The sequence below is a fragment of the Vespula vulgaris genome, chromosome 11, assembly GCF_905475345.1.
Source record: "Vespula vulgaris chromosome 11, iyVesVulg1.1, whole genome shotgun sequence".
NCBI lineage: Eukaryota > Metazoa > Arthropoda > Insecta > Hymenoptera > Vespidae > Vespula > Vespula vulgaris.
Window position 1 is genome coordinate 2258318 of NC_066596.1, and position 19462 is coordinate 2277779.

General features: G+C 31.8%; 1 protein-coding gene across 8 annotated transcripts in view; it reads right to left on the minus strand.

Annotated features, from left to right (window-relative positions):
• Positions 1-19462, minus strand: part of LOC127067682 (lachesin) — a 243913-nt gene that overhangs the window by 212917 nt on the left and 11534 nt on the right. For all 8 annotated transcript variants that reach the window (XM_051002914.1, XM_051002917.1, XM_051002913.1 and 5 more), the window contains one exon: positions 15097-15205. In XM_051002914.1, the coding sequence (XP_050858871.1) occupies positions 15097-15166 (70 nt within the window). In that variant the 5' untranslated portion in view covers positions 15167-15205. The remainder of the gene's footprint in view (positions 1-15096; positions 15206-19462) is intronic.

Below are 19462 nucleotides of genomic sequence, written 5' to 3' on the forward strand. Positions count from 1 at the left end.
TTATAAAATTGTATAAAATTATAAAAATACCAAAGAGAGAGAGAGAGAGAGAGAGAGAGAGAGAAAGAGAGAGAGAGAGAGAGAGAGAGAAGATTAAACAACAATCAAAAAATTATCAAAATAAAAATTCATTCGTAATTATCTTCCTAATTATCTTGCATAATAAACTAACTTATTACCCGATAGAGTTTAACTATAAAACTTAAATATCTCACGATTCTTATACTCTGATTAATATTATTTTCCCAATAAAAAAGAAGAAAAAAGAAAAAGAAAAAAGAAGTATTATCAAATAATTAACATTTGTATTCGTAGTTTATAATCAGATCGAATGATTATAATGAAAAAAAAGTGTTCGAATTAATTCAAGAACACGTATATAAAATATAATTGCTCGTTTGAGAAGACTCTTACTTAGCTTTTCTAACATCGCTCATAAAATTCGAAGAAAACGCCAGCTACCGAGGGAGGAAAAGAGGAAAGGAAGGAGGACAGGGAGGATAGGTTAGCAGTAGTTGAAAGAGAGAGGGTACCTACGTACCTACATACATTGAAAATAGTTTGGAAGTGTCGGAAATAGTTTGTGCGGTGGTTGGGCACCCCTACGATATTGCATTTCGCGAGGAGATGTGGTAGGGGGAGGCTGAAAAGCCGAAATTAAAGTGCTTCCGTGCATTAAGCAAAGCCTCCGTGCCTCTGAGCTCTTCTCATCATCCAGGAACATCAGCGATCGGCGATAACCAGCTTCGGAATTCCATCGACCTAGAGATCTAGGAGCTTTTATTTCAAAGGGAAAAACTTTCTCGTTATTTAGCAGTGATATATTGATCCCTCTTGTTGGACAGTCGGATAAAGTTGAAGATACGATCTTTATTATAATTCTTTTTTCGTACTTTTTCTTTCTTTTTCTTTTTTAATTCTATCGTCATTATAACTCGTTCGTTATTTTTTTCCGTCTTTTTTCTTCTTTGCTTTTGCTATATATACGATTCTACTAAAAATAGATTATTATATTTATTACATTGTCTAACTCCGACAGATATACTATTATTATCATATGATTATATACTGTCATAAATTACTATATTATCTAACTCCGACAGATATACCACATTATATGATTCTGCTGTGATAGATATGGATAGTAAATTGTACGATTATATAAACCGATATAATACTATATTATTCAAATTCCGACAGATATTGTATATTAAATCTTATCTGATTATGATTTGATATATAACTGTAATATCTAACTTTGAGAAGATATATACATATTCTTTGTTATATATTGTACGTTTATATTCTGATATATAGATTATTATGTTAAACTAATATATATTCTATGCCATAGGATTATATTCTATATAACGTGGAAATTAGTTCCGATTCGTATCTATTTGTTATTCATTATTTATGTTCTCTCTCTCTCTCTCTCTCTCTCTCTTTCTATGAGTTTTCCATACTCTCGACGTGGATATACTCGAGATGCAAGGAGAATCTTTGCTCCTGTAAGAAACTTTCCTACCCTCCTCTACGAATGTTTTCCTCTCGGTGAATAAATATTCGAAGACGTCTCTACCCATCTCCGTAAGATTCGACTTGACTATATTACCAATGCGAATATTACGTCCTAGGAGTTCTCAGATTCGGCAGACACGAGAGGCAGGCGATTGGAAAGTCAATGAATTCGTTCCGTAAAAGATGTTCACTCATAATACCGTGTAATTTAACTTACTATGAAATTTATTAACTTAATAATAGAGATAAAATTTTTAATATAGTTATTCAACGTTTCATCATCCAAGGATCGAGAAATTTGAAAAATTTTATACGATCGAATTTTTCATGTTTCAAAATGTTAAATATATTTTAAACAAGAATTTTTTTTTGTTAGATAATTCTTTCACATATAAAACAGTTATCCGTTACCCGTCTACGAGTAGGGTTCATTTATTTTTAATAACGTATTAAACATTATTATTGATCATAAAGTTCCAATAATACGATTCATAAGATTCAAATTTTCAAGTGTTACTTCTTGAATACATTTTTCTTTTTTTTACGTATAAAACGTTTACATGTTATATATATTTACGTGAATTCTTTATAAAAGGGCAAAAATTTTCTTGTTAGCTTGAATGAAAAAGAAGAAAGAATCACGTTAAACGTACCACGAAATCGATCCTGAAACGTCGACGGATAAAGCTCGGACTACAGGTTCGGACTCGCTCGTTCGGTTTCCGAAGACTAGATGAAAAATGGCTTGTCTCTTGTGCGAGATAACGAGATGCAGGACGATGCATCATACCCGCAATTCGATATGGGTATGGTATAAGTGCACACAACGAGGATGATGCGTTTCCGAGACTGCAATGTTCACGACAAATCGCTCGACGATCGTCTTCCATTAATTGCTTTCTCTTTTTCTTTCTCTCTTTCATTTTTATAGTATTAAATGATTGTAAAAAAAAAATTACTAGTTCATTCTTATAATTTCGATTGTTTCTTATATGTTTATCGTCTATATTTTTTTATTCTGTCTTAATGAAATGTTGTTGAAAGTATTCGAACAGCAAAAATTTTGCAAATTTATTGATATAAGTTCAACGGAGAGAATGAAATTGTTCATTATAAAAAATTATTGTGATCGGTGGAAAAAAAGAGTTGTCTACATCGCATATAATAAAATATAATAGAATACAGCGGGACAAAAATTAATTTAATTCGTTAATTACTTTTCTTTTATTCATATCTTGTTTAATAGTCTTTTATATTATCATCTATATCATTATTTTTTTAATTCCAATAATATCTCTTGCAAAAAAAGGGGGCAGAAAAAAAAGAAAATATAACATAAAAATAATTCCAATTTTTATGACGCGAAATTGAAATTAAATTTTTGCATACGTTGTACGGACTAAAAAAAGAAATGGAAATTGTTTGTTAAAAAATTATTGATTTGTCTGTTTATAGAATTTTTTAGTTTCTATACTATATGAAATAAAATGTAATATAATGCAGGTAATGGGAAAAAGATAAAAGGATTTTATATTTGTCTTGCAATACGACTAAAACATAGTTTTATGCGAACAATTCAACGTCAAATAATTTTCTCGTTCTCTTTTCAAGACATAGCTTTGTAATATCACTCGGTGCTACGATTTCTTACCCGAGTTTAATTTTACGTAACTAACGTAAGAAAGTACAGAGATAGAGAAAGAGAGAAAGAGAGAAAGAGAGAGAAAGAATCGTACGTTTTTCCAACGTTTCCTTTGTCGAACGAACACTGACAAATCGTGCCTTGTCACGAGTCGTGATACTTGTTCAACGAACGAAGATATTAATGTAACTTTACAGGACTAAAATCTAAGCGACATTAATTACCTCTTGTCATATAGCTTTATCTGATAACAATATTAATGATAGAATGAAAGAGACATTTTACGAAGGAAACGAGATATTATAATATAAACGATTTAAAACAAAATGACTATGATTAATCGATTTTTCATAAACTTTGATATCGAACGAGTACGTAAATATAAATAATAAAAATGTATTTAAAAGATGTGCTCAAATTTACATAAATTCATTATATAGGATCTTTTGAATAAATGTCGATCGATCCTTTTTACCGAATGTTCTTTTTTTTGTTCTTTCTTTTTTTTTAAGCAAGTCATTTAAATTCAAATAAATTTTAAAAATCTTTATTGCAACATATAGTATGATCAGTCACAATTATATGATACACAATATCGGCTAAATAACCATGATAGTTTTTTTTTTTCACGATACGCACCGATATCATGCCATTTATTGTCGTTGGATTATTTTCATATCAAAGGTCAAAATTTCACATCAACGATTCGTAAACCACTGAAGAGCTACAAAAAAATAAAATGAATGAAATTCAACCGATCATTGTCGAAATTGAATCAATATGAAAATGAGCCAATGTTTGCCATTCGTCCGATATTCTATTTCATATTTTTAATCGAATCGTACTCAACGTTGCAAAAAACATTATTAAAAAATCATTTAAATTTAATTATTTCATTTAAAAAAGAATAATAAGAAAGAAATAACTTTCATTTAAAAAGAAAAGATTCAAATTTCAGTAAAAAAAGAAATAACTTTCAATAACTTTCTTAACATTATATTGAAAGACTCTACCTCGTGTAACGACGATACCTGTGTAAGTAAAAAAAGAAAACAGAAAAAAAAAAACCCCCCGCATATTTCCTATAAATCTACATTTTCGTATGATGAATTTCGATTTTAAATGTAATATAGTATGATACGATAAACAAGAAGCAAGAAGGTTAAACAAATTCTATACACGATGGAAGAGAAAAACAGGGAGGGAGAGAGAGAGAGAAAGAGATAAAAAGAGAAAGAGAGATGGAGAGAGAGAGAGAGAAAGAGATGCAATAAATAATCGTGAGAGACGCGAGAGAAGACGCGCAAGAAAATGTAAGAAATCGAGCACAGAAGAAGCAGCAAACGTCGGACGGCGAATTTACGATTTTCGTGAAGAACACGTAGGTATGTATGTGTATTTTATATGTATACGTACATGCAGATTTATACACACATGAGTACCAGTTGAGGATCCAAGGAAGAGATCTTGTGGCACGGCTTGGTAAAGAGGGTAGAAAGGAATTCACCGAGTATGTATGTAAGTATGGAAGCGCAGAAAACAGCATGGTAGAAACGCACGGAGTAAGATGAATGGGGTTGCATGGTTGTTCACGTTACATGTCTACCTTTTGTAACCTACGTTTTTATAGTATTATACATTTTTTTTTCTTTTTTATTTTATTTTTTTTTTCATACGTTATATCCTATGTATTTAAATATACGGGTAGATAGGTACGCATGTGCATATGTACACATAGATATGTATATACGCATGTATTTTATATAAACAATTTTTTTTCTATTTAAATTCGAATAACGTATTATTGTATTAATAAAAGTGTATTAGATCAATGCGACAGATTCGAAAGAAAGGATAGATCTTTTTAATCTTCTGATTTTATAGATAGATATACAAATATTAAACGTGGATGTGCGCGTGCTTGTAATAAATGAAAAGTAAATCTTTTAAAGATAGATTCAAACTATCTGATATTTTTCCTTACAAGTTTCTAATTAAGCTCTTCACGAGTTAACGTTAGTACAACGTATCCTTTTTTCCTTTTTTTTTTTTCTATTACGATCCTCCCTTTTTTCCTTTCACTTTATCACTACTCGTAAAACGTGTTACAACTTACGAAAGATAATCTATGAACGTCTCTCGAATTATCTCTTATACCAGTAAGAATGTCTGACAAAAACGAATTCTAATATATCACCGGACTAAGAAATCTTAATTAAAATTCCACGCTTTAATGGTGAATTATCATCGTCATTATTTTAACTTGGTCTTGTATTAAGAGATATCGTGAACTATACAACCGGTCTATATCTCGATCTTATTATTATGTGATGAGATTTAATATACATACTGGTATATACATATCTACTTACATATACGCATACATACATGTGTACATAAATCGTGAAAAATCAATGCCAATCGTAATCCAATTGGTCTCGTGAGAAGTAGAGAGACATTGATATAGAGAGAAGAAGAAAGAGAGAGAGAGAGAGAGAGAGAAAGAGAAAGAGAGAGAGAGAGAGAGAGAATGAGATAGCTTCAATGCCAATGAGATTCCGAATATGAATATCTTGAATATTTAAGCACCGCACTCGGTGAGATGTAGAATGGCGACGAATGAATAAATTGAAAGGGCGGTAATAAGGCCGTACGCCGTGCAAATCGTAATAATGCCGAATGAACATAATTGAATCCGATATCCCGGGATGCCGTGGAGACGAGATCCTCTTCTCGGAACCTCAAATGGTGAAGAGAGAGAAAGAGAGAGAGAGAGAGAGAGAGAGAGAGAAAGGGAGAAAAATAGAGATAGAGATATAGATAGATAAAGACAGAAAGAAGGAGGGAGATAGAGAGAGAAAGAGAAAGAGGGAATAGGGACGGTTTACAGTGTCCTAGATAAGAACTAAAAGATTTTCACTACCCTAGCGGAGTTAAAGAGTTTCTCTGGCAGGAGCTGAATGTCGGTTTTATCGGTCTTTTAAAGTGGGCCAACGGCGTGTCTCCATCCCCCACCAAAGTCTCTTTTCTAAGAATACTTTTACCATATATAATAAAATGTATATATATATATGTAGATATGAATGTAGATATATATGTATGTATGTGTGTATATATGTGTATAAGATATTATAGGAAAGAGTGATGCTCCTGAAATTTAATATTTCCCTTTTTGGAAAGCACGGAAATGCCATTAAATGGGCTGCGAGAAGCCACCGTCGTCTTTTCTCACCGGATCGAACCACCAAAGGCGTACCAATACGAAACACGTTTCTTGAATATGACCTGGAAGTTAGTCCGCCATATTGTCGTACGTGTTACACCCTTGTCACGTGGTTTCATCTTATAAAGTATATAACAAATTTTCGACTTTACAATATCATAAAATATGATTCTGATACAATCTTAGCTTTCTTGTTCCTTTTTTTTTATTTTTTAATCTTTTTTTTTTGTTTATTGTACGAAACATTAATTGTATAATCAATGATACGCATAATGTACATAACAAATGAGAATTAAAAGAAATGTTTTAAAATTATTACCAGATAAAATATTAATCACAATTAATCACAATATTAATTAACGGAACAATGAATAACAGAAGAAATAATTATGATAGAACAAACAATAGGAATAAAATTAGACGATCTTTAGGCAAATGATAAGAATAGATAATTACGAAAGAATAATTAATCTTTATCTTATGATATCCTTGATCTCGAAATTTATCGTCATTATCGATCAACTTGGAAGGTTAGGCTGATCATGTTCCTGAGTTACGATAAAGACGGTAATATTTTTGTTACCTGAGAATTATTCCTACAACGCACGCATGCTTTCTCTCTCTCTCTCTCTCTCTCTTCTCGTATTTCCTCACAATCGCAAAACAGTTCCCTGTTCCTTATTCGCTCTTGATTAATATCCATCGAACTGGAAAGAGAACGGGACTAGATTCATAGAACTGATCAGAGTGCAATTTCTTTGCGCCTTCGGAACTTCCCGTTTCTCGAAAAAGCGAGTCGCTCGTTAACGAAAACGTAGTTGGGGAGGGTTGAAACTATTCCGTGGTTTGCTTCACGTAATACCGCATTCAGTATTCTCTATACAGAGGGTGTCCTATTTATCTTAATCACGGCTTTCCTATATCATTGAAAACAACGAAGGATATTCGAGTCAAGTTTCGATGGAATAACTTTTTTATACAAGAGACAAAGAGAAAGAGAAAGAAAAAAGAGAATTCTGTAGCTTTCAACGAATTATTTATTATAAATAATAAAAAAATATATATCTAAACAAACAGCGATTGAAATAAAAAAAGAAATAAAATTCATTTTCTCACAATCTTTCTCATTTATTTATTATTAAACGATGAAATATTTACTTTGTATTATTTGCTCTTGCAAATTAGTTACGTGACTCACCCTGTATGTACATATACATATATCTATAAAGAGAAACCTAGTGGATGCTACGATTTTCGACGATTTTTCCTTTTTCCTCTTTCTACTCGAAATTCCAGGACCGTAGTTACCACTCGACCATTATACGTTTCCCGTCGGTAACGAAACAATGAGAGCATGATCATTCTTTCTATTTCTTTCTCTACATCTCTCTCTTTCTCTTATACTCATTGAGAAAGCTTATACCGATTTAAATTGCCTTTTCGTTCTTTTCGAGTTTTCCTCCCACTTTACACAGCCCCACTACTGGACTATTATTTTTCTTAGACTCCATAAAAAAGAAAAGAGACTTTGAAAAGGAGGATCATTTATTTCGAACGTCTGCTTATCTATCGAAAATCGAGAATAAAAGCGATTCGACATAGCCCATTCGGCGGTAGACTTTCATTTTAAATGTCCAAAAGAAAAAAACAAAGAGATAATACTCTTTCCTCTCTCTTCTCTCTCTTTCTTATTCTTATCCTTTCGAATCTTGGCTATTTTCTTTATCTTTCTTAATAGTAATTGCAACATTATGCAACATTGAAACTATAATATATTTCTTTCATTTCTCTTCTCACTTATTTACTTATTTATTTAATCATTAATATATTATTTTATGTTGATTTTGATATTAGATCTTGATAATTATCATATCATCGTTTTCCATTATGGAAGACCATTAACCCATTAATTTCATTACCCTTATTTATATATTTAATCGTTAACCTGCTTACTATTACCCATTTACTATTACTTAGGTTTATATATATATATACTCATATATATACCACAGATATATATATACATACATATATAATTATTATTTTATCATATTTCACAAGAATCAAATTAATTTAATGGATACTATAAAAAGTTTCTTTACATTTCGCACCCTTTACTGCAATCTATTCAACGATCACAGAGATTTGTCTTTATGCCAATGTCCAAAGCAAATATTGACGACGAGGGCAAGACACGTGCAAGCTTACATACGGCTACGTAAACGTTTTCACGTCTGCAACTAGGGAAGGGATTTTCCTTTGGCGTAAGCAATACTAATCCGAATCTCATATCGCTGTTTGAACATAGAAAAAGGGATGGAAAGATCGTATGTTACATTTTATATAATTTACTCTCTCTCTCTCTCTCTTTTTCATTCTTCCTTTTTCTCGTGCGTATAACAGACAGAAGATGTAAACACGTATAATATTATTACAAATAGATATATGCTAAAAGGAATGTTTTGGATAATCTTGATAAAAGTTTTACAAATAAATCGAAAATCCGCAGTCAGAAATACGATGCAATGAACGAGATAAATATACAAATGTATTAAAGAGTGAGAAAGACAGAGAAAGAAAAAGAATATATATATATATATATATATATATATATATATATATATATATATATAAAGTAAAAACTCGCGATAGCTTTCATGTTCTCGCAATAGTGCACACTCGACAACATTCAATCCGTTTCCGTGCTTTTCCAAGCGACTTTTCATTCCGTTTGTAGTTCAACCATCGTATTCACACTCTTTTTCCTTGAAAATCATTTCGTATTTTCCGCGTCGTTAAGCCACCGTTGAAACATGTGTCGAGAGAGAAAGTGATAGAGAAAGTGTCTTACGCGCGTTGAACACGACGATATCGAATACGTATCGGAGGAAGGGGATAAAACACTCGTTTACTCTCTACCTATGTATATGCGTTCAAGCCTTGTATGTATATTTACTCGAGATACTGAGATACTATTTACGTGATTTTCCTCCATGAAACACCGATCACGAGGAAACGTTTAATACGTTGATTTCTTTGATCGAAAATTTCTTTTCACTCTACATCGATTTTTTTTTTTTAATTATCCTTTTCATTTATACTCAATGACATAATTTAGTTGGATTAGATATTGATGTAATAATAAAAGAAAATCTATTTCAAACATAATGTATTTTGTATTGTCTGGATTAAATATTAAAAAGGAAAAAATTAAAAACGAATAAGAAATGAAAAAAGAAAAATGATTTCAAATTTATAATATTATTTTTCAATTAATATTGAATTCAATGTAACGACGATTTACTTACTTGGAAAAGATATGGAAAAAGAAAAGAAGAAAAATGGAATAAATCCAAAACATCGATTCTACATTAAACTATCGAAATATTATCGGAATATGATGATAATCGAAAATCAAAGATTGTAATAATAAAGAATCACCAAGTAATTATCGACAAAGTTACACAAGAAAATACTTAAGCGTTGTAATCTCTGCGATTTACATCTCAACAATTTGTTCGTTATTACAAGCAAAAGGGTGGTAACCTGTGGTTGAAAAAAGAGAAAGAGAGAGAGAAAAAAGACAAGATTTCCTTGGTGGTGGGCATACGTAAGGGTGTCCATGAAGTTAAGTGGTCGGCACGGGCGAAGTATAACGTCGCTAATGTACATTTAATGTCTCAACTTTGAATGCGGCTCGGCTCTCGCTCTGAGATAACATCTTAAATATGTTTTCGCATTTATGCGACCGAACGGCCTCCGCGTTCTTGAGTAAAAAGAGGAAAAGAATAAAAAAGAAAAAGAAAAAAAGAAGAAAAAAGTAGGAAAAAAAAGAAACGAACGATAGTGGTATAGGGAAAAAGGAAAGTTTCTTACCAGCTTTTCCTCTTTTCCCATCTTCCTTTACTCTCTCCATCTCTCTTTATCTCTCTCTCTCTCTCTCTTTCTCTCTCTTTCTCTTTCTCTCTCTCATGATAACGGCATCATGTGATGGCTCGTTTTTTTTTCTACGCGATTTTCACACTTCTCTCTCTCTCTCTCTCTCTCTCTCTCTCTCTCTCTCTCTCTTTCTCTCCTTCTCTTTTTCTTTCTCTTATTCTTCTTAACCATTATGTCTATTTATCTCGTTCTCTCTCTGTCTTTCTTTCTCTCCTTTAAGTCGAGATTTACAATGTTGACCGTACTATAACGGAAGTTTTTCCATTTGGCCTAATGAAAAGAGAAAGAAGGAAGAAAGAAAGAATGAAAAAAGAACAAAAAAGAGAGAAAGAAAAGAGAGAAAAGAAGATAAGAATCTTATCAGATGGACTATAACAGAATCATTTGAATTTTGATTCTCTTCATCTCTTAGCGAATCCAATATCTATCCATTCGTAAGGTTCACCACTACGAATCAATATTCTGTTACATTTTATTTACATAGCTTTGGATATTCGTGGAAACGAAAAATCCAAAGGGATTCTTGATTCACATACCTTTTTTTTTTACTTCTCGCTTAATTCATTCGCAAGTAAACGGTTCTTATGCTAATCGACCTTTCTCTCTCTCTCTCTCTCTCTCTCTCTCTCTCTTTCTTTTTTCTTGTTAAAAAATTCCTATGTTTTCAAGAGCGCATGGTATTTATGCAAATGTACAAATCTTTTTGTTTACTTCAGTAAAGACGAGGTACGGATTCATTACGAAGAAACGTTGGGAAAATTGTAAGGTTCAACATCGATTGTCATTCTTTATGTGCATACACGCAAATGTTACTCATTTCTCTCCTTTTTTGAAAAATGTTAATCGCAGCCTGACTGTTGACTTGCGAAACTTTTTCGATTTCCTCCTACCTACAAACATTTGTTGTCTTTTATCTTTCGAAACATGCTGCGTAATACGCTTGATAAATGTAAGCCGCTTTACTTTGTCGAATTCTTTTCTTTTCTTTTCTTTTCTCTTGTTTCTTCTTTTTTTTTTTAACTACGTGCGTTCTTTCATTTTTTAACTTTCTCTGTCCTTTCATTATGTTTCACAATTAGATAAAGTGAAATACAACGTTGAAAAATAGAACGAAATATTAAAGATCTTTGAATTTTCACTTCTATTCGGATTTTATTATCCATTCAATTTCTTAACAATATTAAAAATTGATTCTTCTCTCTCTTTATCTTTTATTGTATCACTTTTGTTGATACATACAACGAACTCTTTATTTATGAATTATTTTTTATAATTAAAAAAAAAATCGCATTATTTTATGTAAACATTTTTCATATGTTCACTTTTTTTTCGATAATAACAGTTCAAAGATGAAAGACATACACACGTACATACAGACATACATATATGCATACGTATATATACATACACTCATATACACTTTTTGATATTTACGTGGATGTTCGAAGAGACACGTCAAGCTCGTCTGCAGTCTCGTTTATATGCGTGGAAGTAGAAGAGAAGAAAGAAGACGTTGATTGGCCGTCACGCGAAAATCTTCTCGCATAGAAGAGAGCCACGAAAAAGGAAGAGATAGATAGAAAGATAGATAGATAGATAGATAGATAGATAGATAGATAGATATAGAAAGAAAGAAAGAAAGAAAGAAAGAAAGAGAGAGAGAAAGAGAGAGAGGAGATAGAATGCAGCTCGCACGTTTTCCTTTCCTACATGAAACGATCTCGATCCCATCGCTATTCCGAACGGTATCAATCTCGTTTTTGTTCCCGAACGAGGAGCTACGTTAGAAGAAGAACACGTATGCATCTTCAAGAGAAAGAAAGAGAGAGAAAGAGAAAGACAGAAAGAGAAAGACAGAGAGACAGAAAAGGATAGAGAAAATGTCTAGCTGCTGGACCTTTCTCATAACCTTCGATTACAACGACAGACGATGCCTTTTCTTCAAAGAAATTGTAAAATTTTCACGGCGAAGCAACGAAGAACTCGCAATTTTACAGAATCGTTCAACTACAGATAAAAATAGATATAAGAAAAGTTACGCTACGAAGATGGAATTTCGAATATCGACTATTTTATCTTAAAGAGAAATGTTAATCTATTTTTATTTATTTGACGTCTATTTCTATATCGGGCAAAATTTATAATAAAAATTCGATAAATTGATATAAATTAACTTTATCGATATAATTAGAAATGCTCGATAATGGACGACGAAACGAGATAACACGTACTGAGTAAAGTTTTATTCCTTATTTGCGGTTAACTCGATAAAGGAAGACTCGCGTAATTATCCCTAAATAAGAAATTAGATCCCGACAATTCTTCCTTTGTATAACGAAATATTATTAAAGTGCGGGGAATAAACTTTGGCACGTTTTACTGCCCATTCGAAAGTTTTAACAGATTTGCGAGGCGCCTGCAACGGACACGGAAAAGAAATGTCGCGATGATCCGTTTCATTATCCTTCCTTCTCTTCCTTTGTTAATATAAAAGAGAAAGAAAGGATAAAAATAATATACACAGAGTATCACGACGAATATTGTTCATCAGGATTACTATGAAATCTACCATTTTTTTCGAAAAACGTCGAAACAGAAACGGCGAAATTGAAACACATTTTTTCTCGATAAGCTAACTCAAAATTACAAAAAAAGGAATTTAAAAAAAAGAGAGAGAAAAAAATAGGACAATTGTAAAGAGAATTAAAAAACTTTATCAATGATATTTCATAAACCATTTGACCGCTATATTGTCGTTTAAGATTTTTGGTTTGTCATTTCCTCTTCGAAAACAATACTCGAAAAACCAGTCTCGAGGTTTTCCGAAAAAAATGAAAATCACTAGATTTCAGAATAATCCTTTCAGACACTTTTCATTAGGACACTAGGTACACACAACTTTTCAGACGAGTTTTTCGCAGCAAAGGGGAATTTTATTAACAATCAAGTAAACGAATTAATATCCATCTTGTCATGGATCGTTAGAACAGACCTGTTCAGGACATTTTTTACAATAGAAATGGAAATTTTTTTGATAAATGGCTTTTCTATACATATTCGTGTCTCTTTTTCTTTCTCTCTCTTTCTCTGTACATATATATATATATATATATATATATATATATATATATATATATATATATACACACATATACATACGCATATATATATAACTATGTATATGTATGTATATATACATGTATATATATATATTTTGTCGATGGAGCAGTTTCGTGTAAAGTTGGAAGCGTTTAAATTTATTTGACGCGGCGGCACCGACCGAACTTTGCTCGCGGCAGAATTCGTTGAAGCTCATAAAGCACGCTTTTTAAGCGTGTACGTGTATGTGAGTGTACACGTTTACACTACGTAACTACGAAAATTTCATTGCGGGTCATGAGGTAAAGTGGACGGTAGCGTCAGCGATATATTTCTTATAAATGTTCCACCTCTCGAAACATATCGAAACTTGAGCGCTTTTACTTATGAAACATGAAAGAAACCATTTATCATAAATCATTTGTCATAAATATTTTATACGAATAATTAACATACGTATCGATTTCTTCAATTCTTCAGTAAGTGTATTTATTTAAAAAGGAAGAGAAAGAAAGAAGAAAAAGAGAAAAAATATGTGCACGCACGATTATTTATAAAAATAATAACTCAATTAATATAATTCGATTGTATATTATATTAAACCATACAAATTTTATAATAATTTTAACGATAATAATCTCACGAATGATTTGACGAATACATAAATATATAAATAAAAGAAAGAATTTTCTAAAAAGCTTTTTAAAAATCAGATTATTATGATTAACAAGAAAATAATAATAAAAATACAATTGAATAATATAATTTTTGAAATATTTCAATGGTACGCTTTGATAAATACACGTAATATTACTTATACCACTCGATTGAAAGCGAGAAAACGAGGGAGGAACCAAGGAGATCCATAATCTTCGTCGATTCGTGCTAATTCTCTCATTGAGCGTACGTAGAAAGCTGAATGACGGTAAAGGCTTTTCCACGATAGAGAGAGAGAGAGAGAAATATAGAAATAGAGACGCAGCATCCGTAATGCTGCAGCAACGACGAGACATGAATGTCAACTTGAGTGGTAAATAACGTGGCATAAGAGCCAACGCGGCTTTTACCGAAACGCTAAGAGCCCTAACTACTTCGAGTAAAATGAAACTTTCATTGCAACCGTTCCATTGGGCCATATTACTTTCGATGACAAATCATTCCCTAGATACTAGAGAATTTCGAATTCTCCCGGTGTTCACCAAATTATGTGCTTTGCTATTTCGTTAAATTTGTTAATTAGTTCCCTCTCGCCTATTAACAAGCGAAAACTAGAACGTTTCTCTTATAATAAGAACGAAAGTGCGGATTATTAAATATAAACGTTTTGATTTCTATTGAAATACGAATTCTGACGTTACGTTAAATGAGCTCACGTTATCATGAAATTTACCTCACGAAAACGCGCTATTTTGTTTTGCTTGTTTATTTTATATTCTTTGTATATACCATTTAAATGATTATAACAATAGAATCATTATATTTATTTGTGTGTTATTAGAAATGCAATTACAATTTAATCTTTTCTATACCTATAATATATTTCTTTAAGGGGAGAAGTAAAAAGATTGTTGAAACAGACTTGATAGACACGCTTATGTATTTAACGAAAGATTTATTCTGCAAATGTGAATAATATTATATGGAGATGTTTAAGAGCTAGAAAATGACTTACCTTGGCACATTAACGTGATGATATGAAGTATGCTGAAAGTCAGGTATCGACTTTTCGGTCTGTCTGCCATTTTCCCAGCCGTTGTTACTCTTTATATCACGTGGCTCACCTGCAACAGTACGTTCGTACGTGCTCTCAGTGTTATGCAAACGTGTTCAAATGCAAATTCGAGACTCGTACACGTACTTCCGTGTACACTCCATCAAGATTCGAAACACCAAACGGAAGACTACGCGATGCTCGAATCGATAGAGTATGTAAGCGACCATTTGTCAGCAGAATGCACTATCATCGTTCCATGGGTTAAAGCACGAATCCAAAAAAAGAAATAATAATAAAAAAAAGAAGGAGAAGAAGAGACGTAAGGAAATACAATAACAAAAGACAAAATTCATTTGAGCTAGCTATACCTATGCTAAATGTAAAAAAAGAAAGGAAAAAAAGAAAAAGAAAAAAAAATATATTTACTTCCGATCAAAATCCTAGGTAAGACTTTTTTTATCGGCGTGAAAAAAAGAAAAATTAAAAGAAAAGAGAAATGCATAAATCAAAAATAATAAATCAATTCTAGCAAAGCCAACTCACCATCAGTAATCATCTTTTATCAAAATAAAAATACGACCTAAAAGTCACAGAATATAAAAGAACGTACCTCTCTCTCTCTTTCTCCCTCTCATAGAAATTTTATAAGAGCAAACGTCAAGAGGAATATCATCATATCAAGATATGGAAGCCTACAGGAGAAATCAGAGGTGGTAAATTTGGTCGAATAAACTCGTTGACACCGGTGGTTCCCTTTTTTCTTTTCGCACATTTTTCGATGCTCTTTCTGCTTTTATTTTTTTATTTCTTCTTTTTTAATTCCTTTTTTTCTTCTTGCCCGTCGAGTGATATAATTAACGACGAAACGTATGTGAACGTTCGTTAAAAACTATGCACACGTATAAATGCATATATAACTTCTTGAAAGTCGTTTTTACAAAAAAAAAAAAACAGAAAGAAAGAAATAAAGAAAAAAAAACTAATAAAAAGAGAGAGAGAGAGAGAAGGAGAGAAAAAATATACAAAAGAAAAAAAAGATTGCAGAAATTTCACGTGTAAAGCTTGAATTCCATGGAATTCCATGTTATAGAGATACTGTTAGAAATGATTAACGCATGGTCGAATCGATGCGATAGACTGACATGTTAATTAACGAAACGCTCGATATTAATCAGATTTACTGGACCGTAATGCAGCTTCGCCACTCGACAAGACGTAGAGGTATGCGATTGGAGACGCATACAAGTTCCTACTGGATATTCCTCCTGTACAATCATCTACGATGGCTACCCCCTATAGCTTCACCCTCTTCACCACCCTCTCTCTCTCTCTCTCTCTCTCTCTGTCTGTCTACGTATGTTGAGTAACATCACGGAGTAACATCCTCATGCATTCAATATACGTATCCACGCAAGAGATTGCACGGTACACGGAGAGTCTCTAGGTCCTACATTGAATTAAGCCTGAAGATGAAGTTGCCATATTTTTTTCCCATCCTCCTCCTCCCATCCCTCCCCTATTCTAGCCCCTTCCTTTACTACCCAGCCTGATTTCTCTCTTCTTTTTTTTTATTTTTTCATCTTCCCCCTCCCCTACTCTCCCTCCCACCCCTCTCGCTACTTCCCACTCACTCCCATTACTTCATCGAAATTTATTCCATCCTGGAATAACGTTCATCGTACTTCGATGTATACGGAATCGTAAGTGAAATGTAACAAATAGAAAAGAAAAGAGAAAGAAAGAAAAGTAAAAAAAAAAAAAAAGAACTAGAAAAAAGAAAAGGAAGAAGAAAACAAAAAAAAGAAGAAAAAAGAAGGAAGGGAAAGGAATGGAGGGTGGGGGAAGGAAGAAGCGAGTTTCTCTGAAATATTAATCCAGCCGACGGTAACGCCGCGGAATTATTAAAAGCCGCGTATATTGTTCATGAATCTTCTTTCTCTCTCTCTCTCTCTCTCTCTCTCTTTCTCTCTTGACTCCTTCTCGAAAAAAAATATCATTTCTACTTTAGAGCAACGTTTATTTTAATGCAACTTCATAGATTTTAATCACTATACGAAAAAAGACAAAAAAGAAAAAAGAAAAAAAAGGAAAAGAGAAAAAAAAAGGAAAAAAAAATAGGGGGAAAAAGGGTAATTAATATCCTCATTTGTAAAACAAAATGTTTGGAGTTATGGTTCATTATTTTTCGCGAGTAGTTGGTTATTTGTGTACAACGATAATAAAGTTAGTGTCCGACGTTTGCTTTGACCATTGACTAACATTCCATGAACGCTTAGCGTGAAATTATTAACGAGCATACGCGTTTTTCTCGCGAACACGAAAGAAATCGATAGACGTGTTTTAAAAGCGAGAAACGAGAAAAGCGTAGGTGATATCGAGTAGGAAGGAAAAAAGAAATAAAGGATGAAGAAAAAGAAAAAAAAGGAGAAGGAAAAAAAAGGGACTTACGTTCGCTTAACCTACATTCGATCCAGCTTTTAAGAGGCCATGCTCTCTGACGTAGGTATGTACGTACGTATGTATGTACGTATACTTGATGTTTCGTAAATGATCGAATTTCTCAGAGAAAAGAATTGAAAAAAAATAAAAAACCAAAAAAGAACAGTTGAAGAAAGAAGAAAAGGAAATGAAATTGGAATGGAGAGAAAAAAGAAAAATAGATGATTTCCGCAAAAAAGAAATAGCAAAAGTTATTGTTATTATTATCCTTTTTTCTTTTTTTAATTAATTATAAAAAGATGTATTATTAGTTATATTAATCAAAGCGAAACGCTTTTTTAATATCACAACGATTTTTTTTGTTCCTACTTTCGCATTCGATTTTCTTTCATAATCATTAAACTTAAAATTATATTCCAATGGGGAAATACTCGTCGTTAATACTTTTTCATTCACGTTATCAATCAAAAAGTAGAAAAGTAGAAAAAAGTGAAAGCTATTTACTTTTATCAAGTAGTGGATAATAAAAGAAAAGAAAAAAGGGATAGACTAATCCATTTTCTTTCAGAGTCTATTAATAAGGTCGATCACAATTTTCGATTGGATCGACGATGAACTCACAAGGATTAAATTAAAACTAAAGAACGATAAGATGATTTAAATAAAGAATAATGCAAACGCACGAATAATAATAAGTCGGTTCTTTTCAGAATTAGCGATTTATAAAGAATTATTATTAATTTATACGAATTAAAATATATTTAATTATGATCGTCTTTATTTATTTAATATTCCCAATTTCGAGGATATAGGATAATTTAAGATAAATATACTTAAGTATACATTTTATTATATTTTATGAATTAAGAAAAAAAGAAAATTAAAGTATGTTTAAAAAATGAATAATTTTCTCACAGTATATATATTATATTGATATAATAAAACAAAAATTGCCTATCTTGTCGTATTAATTAGATATAAAAAAAATTCTGTTTGAATTCTCTCAGAGATTATGTCTCTCATAATAACTTCAAGATTCGATCATGCGAACGGAAAGACACGACGATTATTAAGCGATCAAATTAAGCTGAATTTTCCCTTTTTATTCTACCTTCAGCGAGAGAGAGAGAGAGAGAGAGAGAGAGAGAGAGAGAGAGAGAGAAGATGAAAAGTCGAAGTTACTCAATGAAAACGAGGTCGGAATAAAATCTCATTTTACATACGATCGCTAAATCGAACGACATAATTGGAAAAAAAAGATTCTGTTAAAATAGATTGAACAATAAATCGAAAAATTATCAAAATACATCTTTCTGTCATTGATTTTTATTACAATTGATATTCCTTTTATTCTTTAGTTAGACAATTTTTTACCATAGAAATATTTCAATTTACTGTTCAATTAATTCTTTAAGGTACATATAAAATATAAATTTGTAATATATTAAGAATATCATTATCTGATATTTGTTTTATATAAATAATGACTTCGAGATCGTACTTAGTTGTAATTTAATTTAATTTTCTTTTTAAATATAATTAATTGTTAATTCAATTCAATAATTAATTAGTGTCAAATATTAGAACAATGTTATGAGTTTCACGTTACACTACAAGCTCTTTTAAAAACATAACGAAACACAGATCGGATTGAATAGGTTTAAAATGCATTTGATGTAGTGAGAAGGATAAAATACAAGTGTTGGGAGGACAAATACACGACCTAATTTCGATCGAACGAACGATTACGATCCAAACGATTAATCTGCCAGAAAACTACGCTAGAAATGATCGCGATACATGAATAATTTTCTTTCACATTTTATGTTGTGCATTTACAAACGCAAACGTAACCTATCTACGATATAGGATAGATAACAACATA